A 12,708-nucleotide genomic window follows, 5' to 3' on the forward strand; every position below is an offset into this window, starting at 1 on the left:
GATAAGCTCAGTCTATCCAATGTAGTGCACACTAGGAAGGTCTGCTATTTACTGTATCTGGTGGCAGGGGGCTATGTTACCTAAAGAGTCTTAGAAGTTGTAAGTACCTCATATTACATATATTTCTTCTTTCAGCTCCACCAGAATGATCCAGCCAAATGAGTCAATGGCAGCATCATGTCTTCCCGCATATCAACTGGGTCTCAGTGGAAACCCTTAGGATGCCCCCACCCCACATCCCTGTAAACAGAAATTGTAGTGAACGAAATTAGCTTAGGGCTCGTTCACATCTGCACCCCGGTCTCCGCTTTGCAAGTTTCTGTTTCCTGCCCGAAACTGGGCAGGAGATGGAAACCTGCAGTCATTTTTCAAACCCATTCTTTTGAATGGGTTTGGAAACTGTCCGGCTGTGAGCGCTGGTGAGCGTTTTGTGGCCTCCCTGACTAAAACGTTTTTTTTTTTTTTTTTTTTTAACCGGACACACAGTTGGACATGCAGGACATTGTGTCTGGTTAAAAAAACAAACAAACAACAACAACAAAAAAATTGGTTTCGCTGCAGAGAGCACAAAACACTCAGCGGCGCTCACGGCTGGACACAGTCTGCCAGGTCTCCATCTTCTGTCGGCAGAAGACAGAAACCTGAAAACGTAAATCGGGCGCAGGTGTGAACCCAGCGTTAGAGTATAGTAAATTCAGCACATGGTTTGGGCTTCGGTGACATATTTATTACACGCCCCTAATGCCCATGTAGAAGCCATGTAGGTCCACCCAGCTAGAGATATGTGTATATATGTATCATGTGATTACCAAGACAATATTGTTTTCCAATATTATATGTCACTAAGTAAGAACCCTCATGTGTCTATGTGAGGCCATCTAGTGGTTGTGTTGTGGATTGCAGCCTGTCAAAGGTTTGTCTTGTAGTGAATTTAATTGAACTACTTTCATGAAACACTGGGAATCCTTAACCAATTTCTAGCAAAGTAAGGACAGACACCAGTATAATAATGTCTGCCTTCCCCTCTTTTCACTGAATAATTTACTAATTAAAACGGATTCATAGATATATTTATTAAATAAATGACAATTAAAAACATAATTTACAACCCATGTACAGGTTACGGGTTCTGTTCCTGTATCTTCTTCCTTCTAGTTAGTTCTGAGAGCCCCTCCTTGATGTAGTAAATGGACCCCGAGTCCTTCTTTTCCTCTGCCTTTGTTAGCGCCTCCTGAAAGAACCGCTCTGCATCCACCAAGTGCTCTGTGTGCCAGAAGAACATTTTCGTTAAGATGTACAGTTAACAATAATGCTATAAAGGACACAACTAGATGTGGCTCCATCTACAGCCAAGCAGTTTACAATTTTGCCCTGTTATTTTTCAACCCCTCCTATGGGTGTTGAACCCCAGGTCTGATCACTAATACAATATACTGGAATGCTTATGCACTGCATTATATTGGGAAATCCATACAGTTCTACTACAGGCTTCCTAGTTGACTGAGGCATTTAAAGGGTTAATAATTTTTGAGGCATTGCTGATGGTTGGTAGTTTTACAAAATACAGTATATCAGAAAAATTCTGACAGATCAGAGTCCAAAACGGGTAGATAGGCCTATAGCTATTCCTAAAATACCTAAATTGGGAATATCCCTTTAATATCTGCATTTAGAGTGTGCGCATAATACATCATAAGCACGGGTTACATATGTTTTATCAGCATCTTTTATAGAATAAAATATATATTATAAAAAGTAATAGAAAGAAGACACCTATATACCTTGATGTAAGAGAATCGTCGCCATGTTGCCAAGTATAACATGCTGGTTAGGGTGCTCAGTCTTTTGTGCCAAATCAAGTGCTTGCTTTACATAGGTATAAGCTTCATCAAAGTGGCCCTGAGCTTCCAGCACGGTAGCCAAATCACTAAGTAGCGTCACAGTCTGCCAGACACAATGGAAAACGTACCATGAGAATAGAATAGACAGAAATTACTAGAAACAAATGTCCTAGAAAGGCATACAACGTTTTTAGAACCTCTAGCAATGTCTTAGGGATTGTTTTATGGTCTAAAATCATTAACGGAAAACAATTGTGACCCCATTCAATGGTTGTTAGGAGATAAAGTACACTGGGAGAGGTCTGCTGCATAAACTGGTGTATATGCTTTATAGAACACTTATTTACACTCTTTGTGCCTTGTCCATTATTAGGGAATGGTTTAAAGATGAAACACGGGAAGGGGGAAGAGAGGGGGTGGGATTTACTCGACCTTCTACATCAGAAAACTGACCTAGGCTGGGTTCACACCAGGGCTGGCTCTCCGTTCGGGGATTCCGTTCACTTCTCTGCTTTGAAAACGTGGTGAGAGAAGTTCTGCAGGCAGTGCTTTTCTCTCCGCATTTATCTCCCTGAGTTTCCGTGAGTAACCGTTTTTTTTTTTAAGTGGATTAGGTTTCCGTTCAGGGGGGTCCCCAAATAAACCCCTGAACGGAAACCAGAACACAGGTGTGAACCGAGCGATACACGGTAATAGTTGTTGCAATTTACTATAACGCGCACCAGATAACCGGTGTGAGTTATATAGAAAGTCTATGCCGCTTCCAGACTGGTGTAGACTACAATTTATAGAGAAAAGGCATATAAAAATTTGGTGTAAGAAAGTATTGACTAACATTCTGCCTCTATGGTTCTTGTGGTGGGGCTGTAGTCACCTGTGGGTGCAGTTCTCCTTGTTCCTCTCTGCAGATCTGTAGGGCTTTCTCATACATGGTCTGGGCATGCAGGAGTTGTGAGTTGGCTACTAGGTACCGTGCATAAGAATCCAGACACAAGCCGAGAAGAAGCCGAGTGTTTGTCCTTTCTTCTGCTGTACAAGCAAATAAGATTATTTCACATTTAATAACAATTCTGGTGATATTAACAGAACCAAATCCAAAGGGATATCACAATACTATACATATCACATAATACATCGTACATGGTCAAAAAATCCAGTCATAGACCTAATGAGTATCATTCTAAGAGTTGTTGTATAACAATGCACAGACATGGTGTGTCTGCTAAACAAGTGTTATTGGTCAATATCCCACATGATGGAACGGGAATCTTGCAAAAAGGGGGGGGGGGATTGTGCGGTAAATATGACAAGCCATGCATTTGCAGAGTTCAATGGTAAGTCAGTTGCTTTCTGATCTTGTTGAAGGAAAGCTGTGGTAGACCATGGATGATCAAGGCATGATATGAACACAAACTAAGCCTGTCCACATGTCATGTAAACTGATCTCACCTGTCAGAGCCTCCTCAGACAAATCTTTTTCCTTCTCAATCTTGTCCTCCAGACTCAAGATGCAAAACTGGAATCCTGCTATAGCCAAATCTTTCCTGCAGAAATGAAAGCAGAGGAAAAAAAAATTGTAAAATGAAAACGCCTCTTTATCTACAAGTGACCTGTATTAATAGAGACCACCTGGTGTAGAAGACTACGGGCTGTATATCTTATTGGATCATTGGCTAATGTGTACCTCCAATTACATAACTTGTCATATATGAAGAGTGCAGGTGAAGATAAGAAACTTTGTAATACATCTTATTAACGAAATAGGTTTCCTTCTCCATTTATCACACTGAGGTACTTTTTATATGGAAGTCCGACTTCCTATTGAAGTACACTTCAGGCATGATAAAATGTCTTGTATCTGGTGGCTAGGAGCAATGTTATGCAGGGAAAAACCTAAAGGACGCAGCGCTAAACCAGTACTTCAACGGTCTTTATTCTCAGGATTAGTGGGGGTCCCAGAGGTCAGACCCTCCCCAATCATAAAGTAATGACATATCTTAGTGATGAAAAACTCGCTTTAGGATGAAAATAAGTAAACGATAAAGAATACCTTTAATGTCCTCTGACCTCGGCGGTATTATATACTGCACTATCTAGCGGTATATGATACCACCAACGTCAGAGGACATTAAGGGACCTCTTTAAGGAAGTGACATACCGGTTAAGTGCAGCATAGATACTGGCCAGTTTCAGTGAAATCTCAATAAATGAATTGTCATCCTGTAAGAACAATAAGAAACGCAGCAATAATTTATATAATAATCTCCCAAATAGTACAAGAGCATTTACAGGGGGTTTCCATCTACATAAGCAGTTCTCTGTAAGACCAAGGTCAGACTCCGCTCTCAGTCCCCTGATAGATGCCATTTTACCTCTGTATTCTTAGTATTGTGCTCTCCGTATTTCCGCAGAACCTGTGAGCTGCTTGAATCCCAGTTCATGCACAAAAATATGGCAGTCGCTCCCATTTTCATGACATGACCGCCACATACAGAGCTAATATCACTTAGAGAATAATGGAGAGCTAAGTGGACCTGGGAGATTTGCCGAGAGTCAAAGAGGTCTACTCTTATTTCAGGAGCCTCCCAGACATTACAGGCGTGTCAGCAAGTAAGACATAAACTGGGACAGAAATCGGTGCAGGCTGCCTACAAGTCAGTATTAGGGCACAATACTAAAAGTATACATGGGTAAAATGGAGCCAGTAAGGGAGAACTGGGTCTGTCAGTAATCTTAGGGTAATGTATTGACCCTCATGAACGGCAGGATGAAACGATACTATAGATACAAATTACCTATTTATTATAATCTTAAGTTCCCACATGTAAGAGGAATTTGAGGCAGACTTCCATGTCATATTCCTCTCCCCTTTCTCCTGTTCCAGTAGAACTTTTGGCTTTTTGTCACTGCTTTTACCCGCTATTAGGCTCTGTGTTATATTATGGTGACATTTATTCCAAATAATGAAATCAAACATAAAAGAATATGAAACGCATTTACCTGTTTGACGCCTTCGTTTATCATGTAGATCAAGGTGGTCTTGAATAACCTCTCTGCCTAGAATTCAAAAAGAAAGTAAAAAATGTTACAGCCACTGGGTACCGTGAGGGGGATGGGGCTTCAGCATAGTGCAGTTGCCATATTGTCTATGTAAATTCAGCCTAACCTAAGAATAGAAGTTGCTATAATAATCTAGATTCCTGATACTATTAACCACATGCATAGTGACTGTTGTCTTTTACATACAAACTTGCGTAAAGTATATGTGCTTGTTAAAAAGGATGCAGAGGTTTATACTTACACTGTCGTACTGTCCTCTCAGGAAGGCCAAGTTTGCCATCTGAAAAGGAAGGCAAGTAATCATTGTTTGATCAATCAGATCCAAGAAACCCAACGTGCCTAGGAAATTCATGTTCCTTTCCTATTGATGTTTTTATGGTCTTTTTACTAGTACAATTGGTTACAATTATACTGATTCCTACATTGACATAATATCAGTACAATATCCAGGGGCAGCTATGGTATTCCAACCAAATTTATGCTGGGGAGGGGGCACCTAGTCAAAGACTATTTTTAGAGCGCAAAATGCAGTTTATAATGCCCCTTCACATAGTATAATGCCTCTTTATGGCCCCACATAGTAATGCCTACTATTGGCTACAAACAGTAATGCACCTACACAACACCCCACACAGTATAATGCCCCCTTAAAGACCATGTAATTGAGTGGGAAAGTGCATTAAAAGAAACCTTTGCAGCAAATGAATTTTGATAATGACACAATATCAGGGATCTGATTATATATACACATATTATACAACTCTAGATCTATTTTAGGGCCTGTGAGGTCCCTCCATTGTGCCCTCCAATGATAGAAAAATTAGTGTAATATTAAACAATAATACACTGAGACTAATTTCTGTGTAAATTACTAAAAAAAGGAAGGCGGAACCTACCAAATCATAAGTGTAGATAATGGCCCGATTGCTTTCACACTCATGTGCCAAACGAAGAGTCTTGTGTAAAATCTCCTCAGCTTCTTCCATTTCACCTTTCATAATAGTAAGCTAAAAGTAGGAGAAATCATTTCCAGCATAGTAAAGTGATGCCAAAAGTACATACGTCATGATAAACCCAATGCTCTCGCTCTGATTCTAAAGCATGTCTCCAATTAGAAACACAACGTGTCATAAATGTACAGCAGAGGAGAATTTAAGAAACTTTGTAATATATCTTACTAATGAAAAATGCTTCTTTCCCCATTTAGGCCGTTCCTCTCCCTCCTGACCTTTCCTTAATATCTTATCACTAATAGAAAACAGTTTCTGTATCCAGCCTCATACAAAAGTTTTAGGGCAAAGGCGGGGGGTGGGTAGGGGTTTTGGAGGGTTGGCTGTGAGCTAATAACTGATTGGGGCAGTGATAGAGACTTATCTTGCTGGATAAAGTAGAGCCAAAACCAACTTATCGTGGTAAGCAAATCAAACCTACGCAGCAACCTATGTAAGGCTCGGTTCACATCTGCGCCTGATCTCAGTACAGGGATTCCCTTCCCCTCTCTGCATGAAAAATGCAGAGAGAAAAGCGCTACAAGCGCTCTCCATATTTTTTGGGCGGAAACTATGCAAATCCCATAGTCTATGGGGTCCATAGGTTTCCTAAGGTAACCGATTTTATATTCAGATTAGGTTTCCATTCAGGGGGTCCCCAGGTAGACTCCCTCAAATGGAAACCCGAGCGCAGATGTGAACTAGGCCTCAATATCTTCCTCTCTCCTTCATTCCTCCACTCCTTCTCTCCTACATTTGTTTTGTTTATTTTCAGCTACAAGTACCTTTACTTTGTTGACAGCTGTCACGGCTGTTTGCGAGACCTCACTGACATGTGTGACGCCCCCTTCCCTGCTTATCAGAGGGATTGGTGGGACAGAGTCAACTGATTGTCCTATCCTTGAAGACGCGATCCAAAGGGAGGAGGGCCTTTGAGTGGATCTGGCCTATATAAGGCTGAGCCGTGCCAGAGTCTGGTGTCTGCTATCAAGTACTCCGCTTATTGCATACATCCAGACATTAGAGCATTGTTCTCCCTCTTATTTTGACCATTGTGACTCCTGATGAACTTATATCAATACTAAGTCTTGAAACTCGGCCCGTGTGTGCCAGATTTACCAGCACTGTACTTTCTGCCTCCCCAAGGAATAATTACGGGATTGGAGAGATTTATACGGGAACTCCAACATCATAGATAACTATAATACTAGTAGCCTGTCTCCTCACACAGTGTTCAGGATGGTTAATACAGCTCACACATAGAGTATCACAGCGAAAACTCAGACATGTGAGAGTAGCCTATATCAGAGATATAAATTATTATATTATATTTAGGTTTTGTCTCACCTTGGCTTTCTTCAAATGATAAATGATATTTTCCTCCGCTGGTGTAAGTCCTTCATCCTTGTCCTCCACAAGTTTAGAGAAGAGAGAAAATGCTGAAAATCAATGCACATGGTAAAGCTAATGCAGTGCTAAAACTATGCATAGACTAACAATAGAATAATAAACCTCACCTGTTAATTCTCCACTTCAGTGTTACATAATGGCATCTCATTTGTCCTGCAGTGATGATGTGCCGTACATTGGACATGACTGCAACTACTGTCCTCGGGGATAATACCTGCAAGGACAGCACAACCTGGATGAGGCCAGTAATTCACTGTAGTGCTCATGTGTTCACATACGGCATATCATCAATGCAGAATGGGTGAAAGACCAGTAGAAACCACTGAATACGCGGCACTGCCACTCAGGACCCCCCTCTAGAGAGCTACTGGAAGGCCCATATTGGTCATCTATTCATCCACATTACAAACAAGGTTAACCAGTGTCTGGGAAGGCTGCTGACAATTTATATCTGTATCCTTCGACACTCCAGCTGTTGTGAAACTACAAATCCCAGCATGCATACTTGCGCTACTGTTCTTGGAACATGCTGAGGGTTATAGTCTCACCTTTTCAGCAGCTGTAGTACTGAAGGTTGCTGACCCCTGACCTAGGACTATGTAATTAACTGAATTAATTTGATTAATTTGCCTTTGTAATAAATTGCAATAATGCCCCGCCTGGAGTCTGATCAGTTCCATCCAGCTTTCTCCTCCTGGCACAAGCTACGACGGACAATTTCTTCAATGTAGTCAGTGGTTGGGCAAGGAAGAATCAAATATAACTGAATCCTCTGCCTATGCCAGCTCACACAACCTTTTTGTTTTAACTGTATGTTTATCAGAGAATTAAATGGGTGTTCAGTAGATATAGATTTGATCAAGGAGGCCAGGGACAGTGTAAAAAAACAAAATATAACCTGTCCATAGTGCTCCAGTGTCATCCACCATATTCCGGTCCTGCTGCTCTGAGGTCTTGTTACAGTAAAAGTCCTCGTCTCAAGAAAGGAACCAGGACGTCACTCACATACATCATCTCTTATGTCCCGTGTCCTTTTTGTAGGCCGCTGATTGGACTTAGTGGTCATTGGAGGGGAGGAGTTTCACTGTAACAAAACCCCGAAGCAGCAGGACTGGAACACGATGGGAGACACCGGAGCACCGGGCACAGGTGGGTATGGGGTTGTTTTTACACCTTGTCTGGCCTTCTTAATCAAATCTTTATAACAATAAACAAAACAACATAGACATACAGAAAACATCTGAGCAAAAAGAGAACTAGACCAATACAACAGCAATTGAGTACTGTCAGGGGAGGTCCTGCAATGAAGAGTCAAAGCGGACAGACCACCAAAATATACTAGAAGGGTAGAAAGACTATGCATATAAAACACTAAGCAAATAATCAGAACAAGACACAGGAGAAAAGATGGGGGAAGTATGAGCATGGGGAGAACTCGTAGGTAGGGCAGGATGTTCGAGATTGCCAATATGTATACCAGGGGCGTACACCTCTAAATCTAAATATCATTTAGGACGAGAGGGAGTTTGTTACAGTGGCTGGCAATCCAGCTTTTGGTGGAAGTGATAATACGTTGGAACAACCTGGCCGTCTGTTTCCCATAATTCTAGGGGGTCACATTCAGCATATACAGGAGAGGGTCTAATGGGACAGAAGATCACATATCTATCCTGTCACCCGGCTCCCAAACAGTGGCAGTACCAGGCAGGTCCAAAAGATGTCCTGTCAACACATCCAGAACTGTAAAGGACAGGGGTGAGACACCAGAACATAGGAATTTTGTACTGGTTTTCTTTGCACATGGCGCAAATAGATATTTTAGCTGCTTTCTGCCAAATCACGTGTGTAACAGCAGGGGGCGCTGTCACAAGTGTGTAACAGCAGGGGGCGCTGTCACAAGTGTGTAACAGCAGGGGGCGCTGTCACAAGTGTGTAACAGCAATATCTAGACAGAGAAGTATTTGACACTGGTTTCAATCAGTAAGGTACATTTTGCCTTTAATATTGACTTATGGGACATCCCCTTTAATGATTACTAACCCCTTTAAGGGTGTGGTGACATTCCCATGCTTCCTATACATCCTGTACTCACCTGCAGCGCTCAGTAGGGTGATGGCAGGACGTGAGCTGCCCTTGTATGACCCCTGCCCTGAGCTCCGCACACATACATGTGACGTGCTGGAGGGCCACAGCCTGGCACAGGCAGGAAACCTCCTGCAGCTCCTGTTGGCAGCCTGACATGCTGCCCCCCGAGGACCCAGCCTGTACACACCACAGACTCTCTGCACAAGCCTCAGCAACATCATCCTGTGTGTCATGTGACCGCCGCTACCAGTCACGTGCACCACACAGCCAATAGCCGGTTCATGACGACATTAAGGTGCGACCGTGCACAAGCTGGGAAGTGTGAAGAGCCGATGGACCTCTCTTCTCTTCAGTGGACTCTATAATGCCCTCTGCCGGTAAGATCCTGAAGTGACGCGGTGATCTGCAATACAACCTGCTATATGTTATCTCCTGTCATCTGCTGCCACCTAGTGGTGAAATGTGCTAACTGACGTCACAGCTTTCTCTACGTGCATTTCACTATAGGAACGTATTTATTTATTAATGGTATCAACGTATTTATTCGTGACGTATTTATTCCATTGTATAGGAAGAAAATTATTTAGTAACGATATAATAGTATATAATAGTCTATTTATATCGTTACATGGGATGTAGATAGAAATCCCGTGGATACTGTAGTTCTGCCGCTACCTCGCATGTCCTTCCGTCAGCCTGCTGGGATTTGTAGTTACTCATCACTATACTGATCTGGTCTTTCAGCCTGTATAGGTATGGTATAGACTAAGAAACTACAAATCCCAAGATGCCTTGCGGCGGAGCAGGTCACATGACATAGCTGTGACTACACTGAAGTGTCCATGTGAGCCGTCCCGAGCTAGTAAGTGATTTACAAGTCCCAGTGGCCACCACAGACTATGGACAGAGGACGTAAGTAAGTGTCTGTGGTGTAATGGAGGGTGAGAGCCAGAGAGAGGGAGGGAGGCAGGAGGACAAGCAAAAAAGGATGGAGATATATATATATATATATATATACACACAGTACATAACCATACATCAATCATGTAGAGTCCTATAGTGTGCCAGTGTCTGCACAATGTCCTACACACTCCTGCCTTCCAGCTTCTGCGCCAGTCTACATAGGACAATGTCTTCCTATAGATGGAGACATCTGTAATGGTCTTGCTAGTTCAGGACACAGCTGGCAGATCTCTGGAGAACGGCGGAAATAGTAGCACATTGATTCTGATGGAGACTTTGACAAGGTTTCATGGCATTCACTAGACCCTGGTTCTTCCAAGAGATTATGGATCTGCTACTTTAAAGGGTTTTTAGAGACTAGAATATGGATGATCCATTAGGATAGCTTGGTGGGGCAATCCAGGACACCCGCACATTTTCACTGTTTGAAGAGACCTCAGCACTAGAATGAGCACTACAGCCTTGGAGTCTATATAGAGCCTTGGTCTATAGAAAAATGGAGTAGTTGGTGGTATGGCCTACCGACTCGACAGCCTTGTTACTAAGCACCTAAACACAACACCATACACACATTGTATAGGGATATTATTTGATATCACAGCTCAGCCTATTCACTTGAATGGGACTGACCCGTAAACAAGTCATGTGATTCATGATAGTGACATCAAATGGCCTGTAAAGAAGAAGCAGTGGCTTCGATCATCTGATCTTTTGGGTTCTGGGTGTTAGATTCTTGACAATCTAATAGAATCTGTCACTATAGCTAGGCATATTAACCCAGCCCCGCAGTTAGATGGGTTAGGGCCGTGATGGTGAACCTATGGTACGGGTGCCAGAGATGGCACTCAGAGCCCTCTCTTTGGGCACCCATCCATGGAACAGATTATATTGTGTGGGGGCCACTGTGGAGCAAATTGTACTGTGTGGGGACCACTGTGGAGCTGATTGTACTGTGTGGGGGTTACTGTGGAGCAGATTGTACTGTGTGGGGGTCACTGTGGAGCTGATTGTACTGTGTGGGGGTCACTGTGGAGCTGATTGTACTGTGTGGGGGTCACTGTGGAGCAGATTGTACTGTGTGGGGGTTACTGTGGAGCAGATTGTACTGTGTGGGGGTCACTGTGGAGCTGATTGTACTGTGTGGGGGTCACTGTGGAGCTGATTGTACTGTGTGGGGGTCACTGTGGAGCTGATTGTACTGTGTGGGGGTCACTGTGGAGCAGATTGTACTGTGTGGGGACCACTGTAGAGAAGATTGTACTGTGTGGGGACCACTGTAGAGAAGATTGTACTGTGTGGGGACCACTGTAGAGAAGATTGTACTGTGTGGGGACCACTGTGCAGCTGATTGTACTGTGTGGGGACCACTTTGCAGCTCATTGTACTGTGTCGGGACCACTGTGGAGCTGATTGTACTGTGTGGGGGTTACTGTGGAGCAGATTGTACTGTGTGAGGGTCACTGTGGAGCTGATTGTACTATGTGGGGTCACTGTGAAGCAGATTGTACTGTGTGGGGGTAACAGTGGAGCAGAAAGCTCTATAAAGCCCCATTCGTATGACCACATTTTGCAGGACTGTAATTGTGTGCAATCGTGGATCCGCACATTATTAAGGTTAAATTGCTGTGTTGGCACTTTGTGATAAATTAGTGGCTTTTGGGTTGACGTTTGGGCACTCAGTCTCTAACAGTTTCGCCATCACTGGGTTAGGGTGATCTGACTCAAATGGTGGTTTCCCCTTGTGAATCGCTGCCTTTGTTCCTGAGATATTGCCATTTTTGACAATACAGTGGGGCAAAAAAGTATTTAGTCAGTCACCAATAGTGCAAGTTCCACCACTTAAAAAAGATGAGGCGTCTGTAATTTACATCATAGGTAGACCTCAACTATGAGAGACAAAATGAGAAAACAAATCCAGAAAATCACATTGTCTGATTTTGTAAGAATTTATTTGCAAATTATGGTGGAAAATAAGTATTTGGTCACCTACAAACAGTCAAGATTTCTGGCTCTCACAGACCTGTAACTTCTTCTTTAAGAGTCTCCTCTTTCCTCCACTCATTACCTGTAGTAATGGCACCTGTTTAAACTTGTTATGAGTATAAAAAGACACCTGTGCACACCCTCAAACAGTCAGACTCCAAACTCCAGTATGGTGAAGACCAAAGAGCTGTCAAAGGACACCAGAAACAAAATTGTAGCCCTGCACCAGGCTGGGAAGACTGAATCTGCAATAGGCAACCAGCTTGGATTGAAGAAATCAACTGTGGGAGCAATGATTAGAAAATGGAAGACATACAAGACCACTGATAATCTCCCTCGCTCTGGGGCTCCACGCAAAATCTCACCCCGTGAGGTCA

At 42.9% G+C, this 12,708-nt stretch overlaps 2 protein-coding genes across 4 annotated transcripts in view; one reads left to right on the forward strand and one right to left on the reverse strand.

Annotated features, from left to right (window-relative positions):
- Positions 1 to 1,046: 1,046 nt before the first annotated feature.
- TTC19 (tetratricopeptide repeat domain 19) lies at positions 1,047 to 9,619 on the reverse strand. The gene is made up of 10 exons (XM_075262626.1): positions 9,393 to 9,619; positions 7,238 to 7,329; positions 5,798 to 5,908; positions 5,143 to 5,181; positions 4,842 to 4,898; positions 4,000 to 4,061; positions 3,291 to 3,385; positions 2,716 to 2,870; positions 1,782 to 1,944; positions 1,047 to 1,263 (listed from the first exon to the last, which is right to left on the reverse strand). The coding sequence occupies exons 1-10, from the start codon at positions 9,616 to 9,618 to the stop codon at positions 1,121 to 1,123; spliced, it is 1,143 nt and encodes a 380-aa protein (XP_075118727.1). The 5' UTR covers position 9,619; the 3' UTR covers positions 1,047 to 1,120.
- A 123-nt stretch (positions 9,620 to 9,742) lies between these two features.
- ZSWIM7 (zinc finger SWIM-type containing 7) overlaps positions 9,743 to 12,708 on the forward strand; it is a 96,101-nt gene continuing 93,135 nt past the window's right edge. The window contains exon 1 of one of the 3 annotated variants that reach the window (XM_075263800.1): positions 9,743 to 9,762. The gene's annotated coding sequence lies outside the window, so the exon portion shown is untranslated. Of the gene's footprint in view, positions 9,763 to 10,223; positions 10,302 to 12,708 lie in introns of those variants that run through there. The other 2 variants (XM_075263799.1, XM_075263798.1) reach the window with 2 other exon arrangements.

The sequence above is a fragment of the Leptodactylus fuscus genome, chromosome 2, assembly GCF_031893055.1.
Source record: "Leptodactylus fuscus isolate aLepFus1 chromosome 2, aLepFus1.hap2, whole genome shotgun sequence".
NCBI classification, from domain to species: Eukaryota; Metazoa; Chordata; class Amphibia; order Anura; family Leptodactylidae; genus Leptodactylus; species Leptodactylus fuscus.

Coding starts and splice junctions, on each gene's coding strand:
- TTC19 (XM_075262626.1), bottom strand. CDS start 9,618: ATGACACACAGGATGATGTTGCTGAGGCTTGTGCAGAGAGTCTGTGGT. Junction 5,909..7,237: donor ATCATTTGAAGAAAGCCAAG/GTGAGACAAAAC, acceptor TCCTACTTTTAG/CTTACTATTATGAAAGGTGA. Junction 4,899..5,142: donor TGAGAGGACAGTACGACAGT/GTAAGTATAAAC, acceptor TTTGAATTCTAG/GCAGAGAGGTTATTCAAGAC.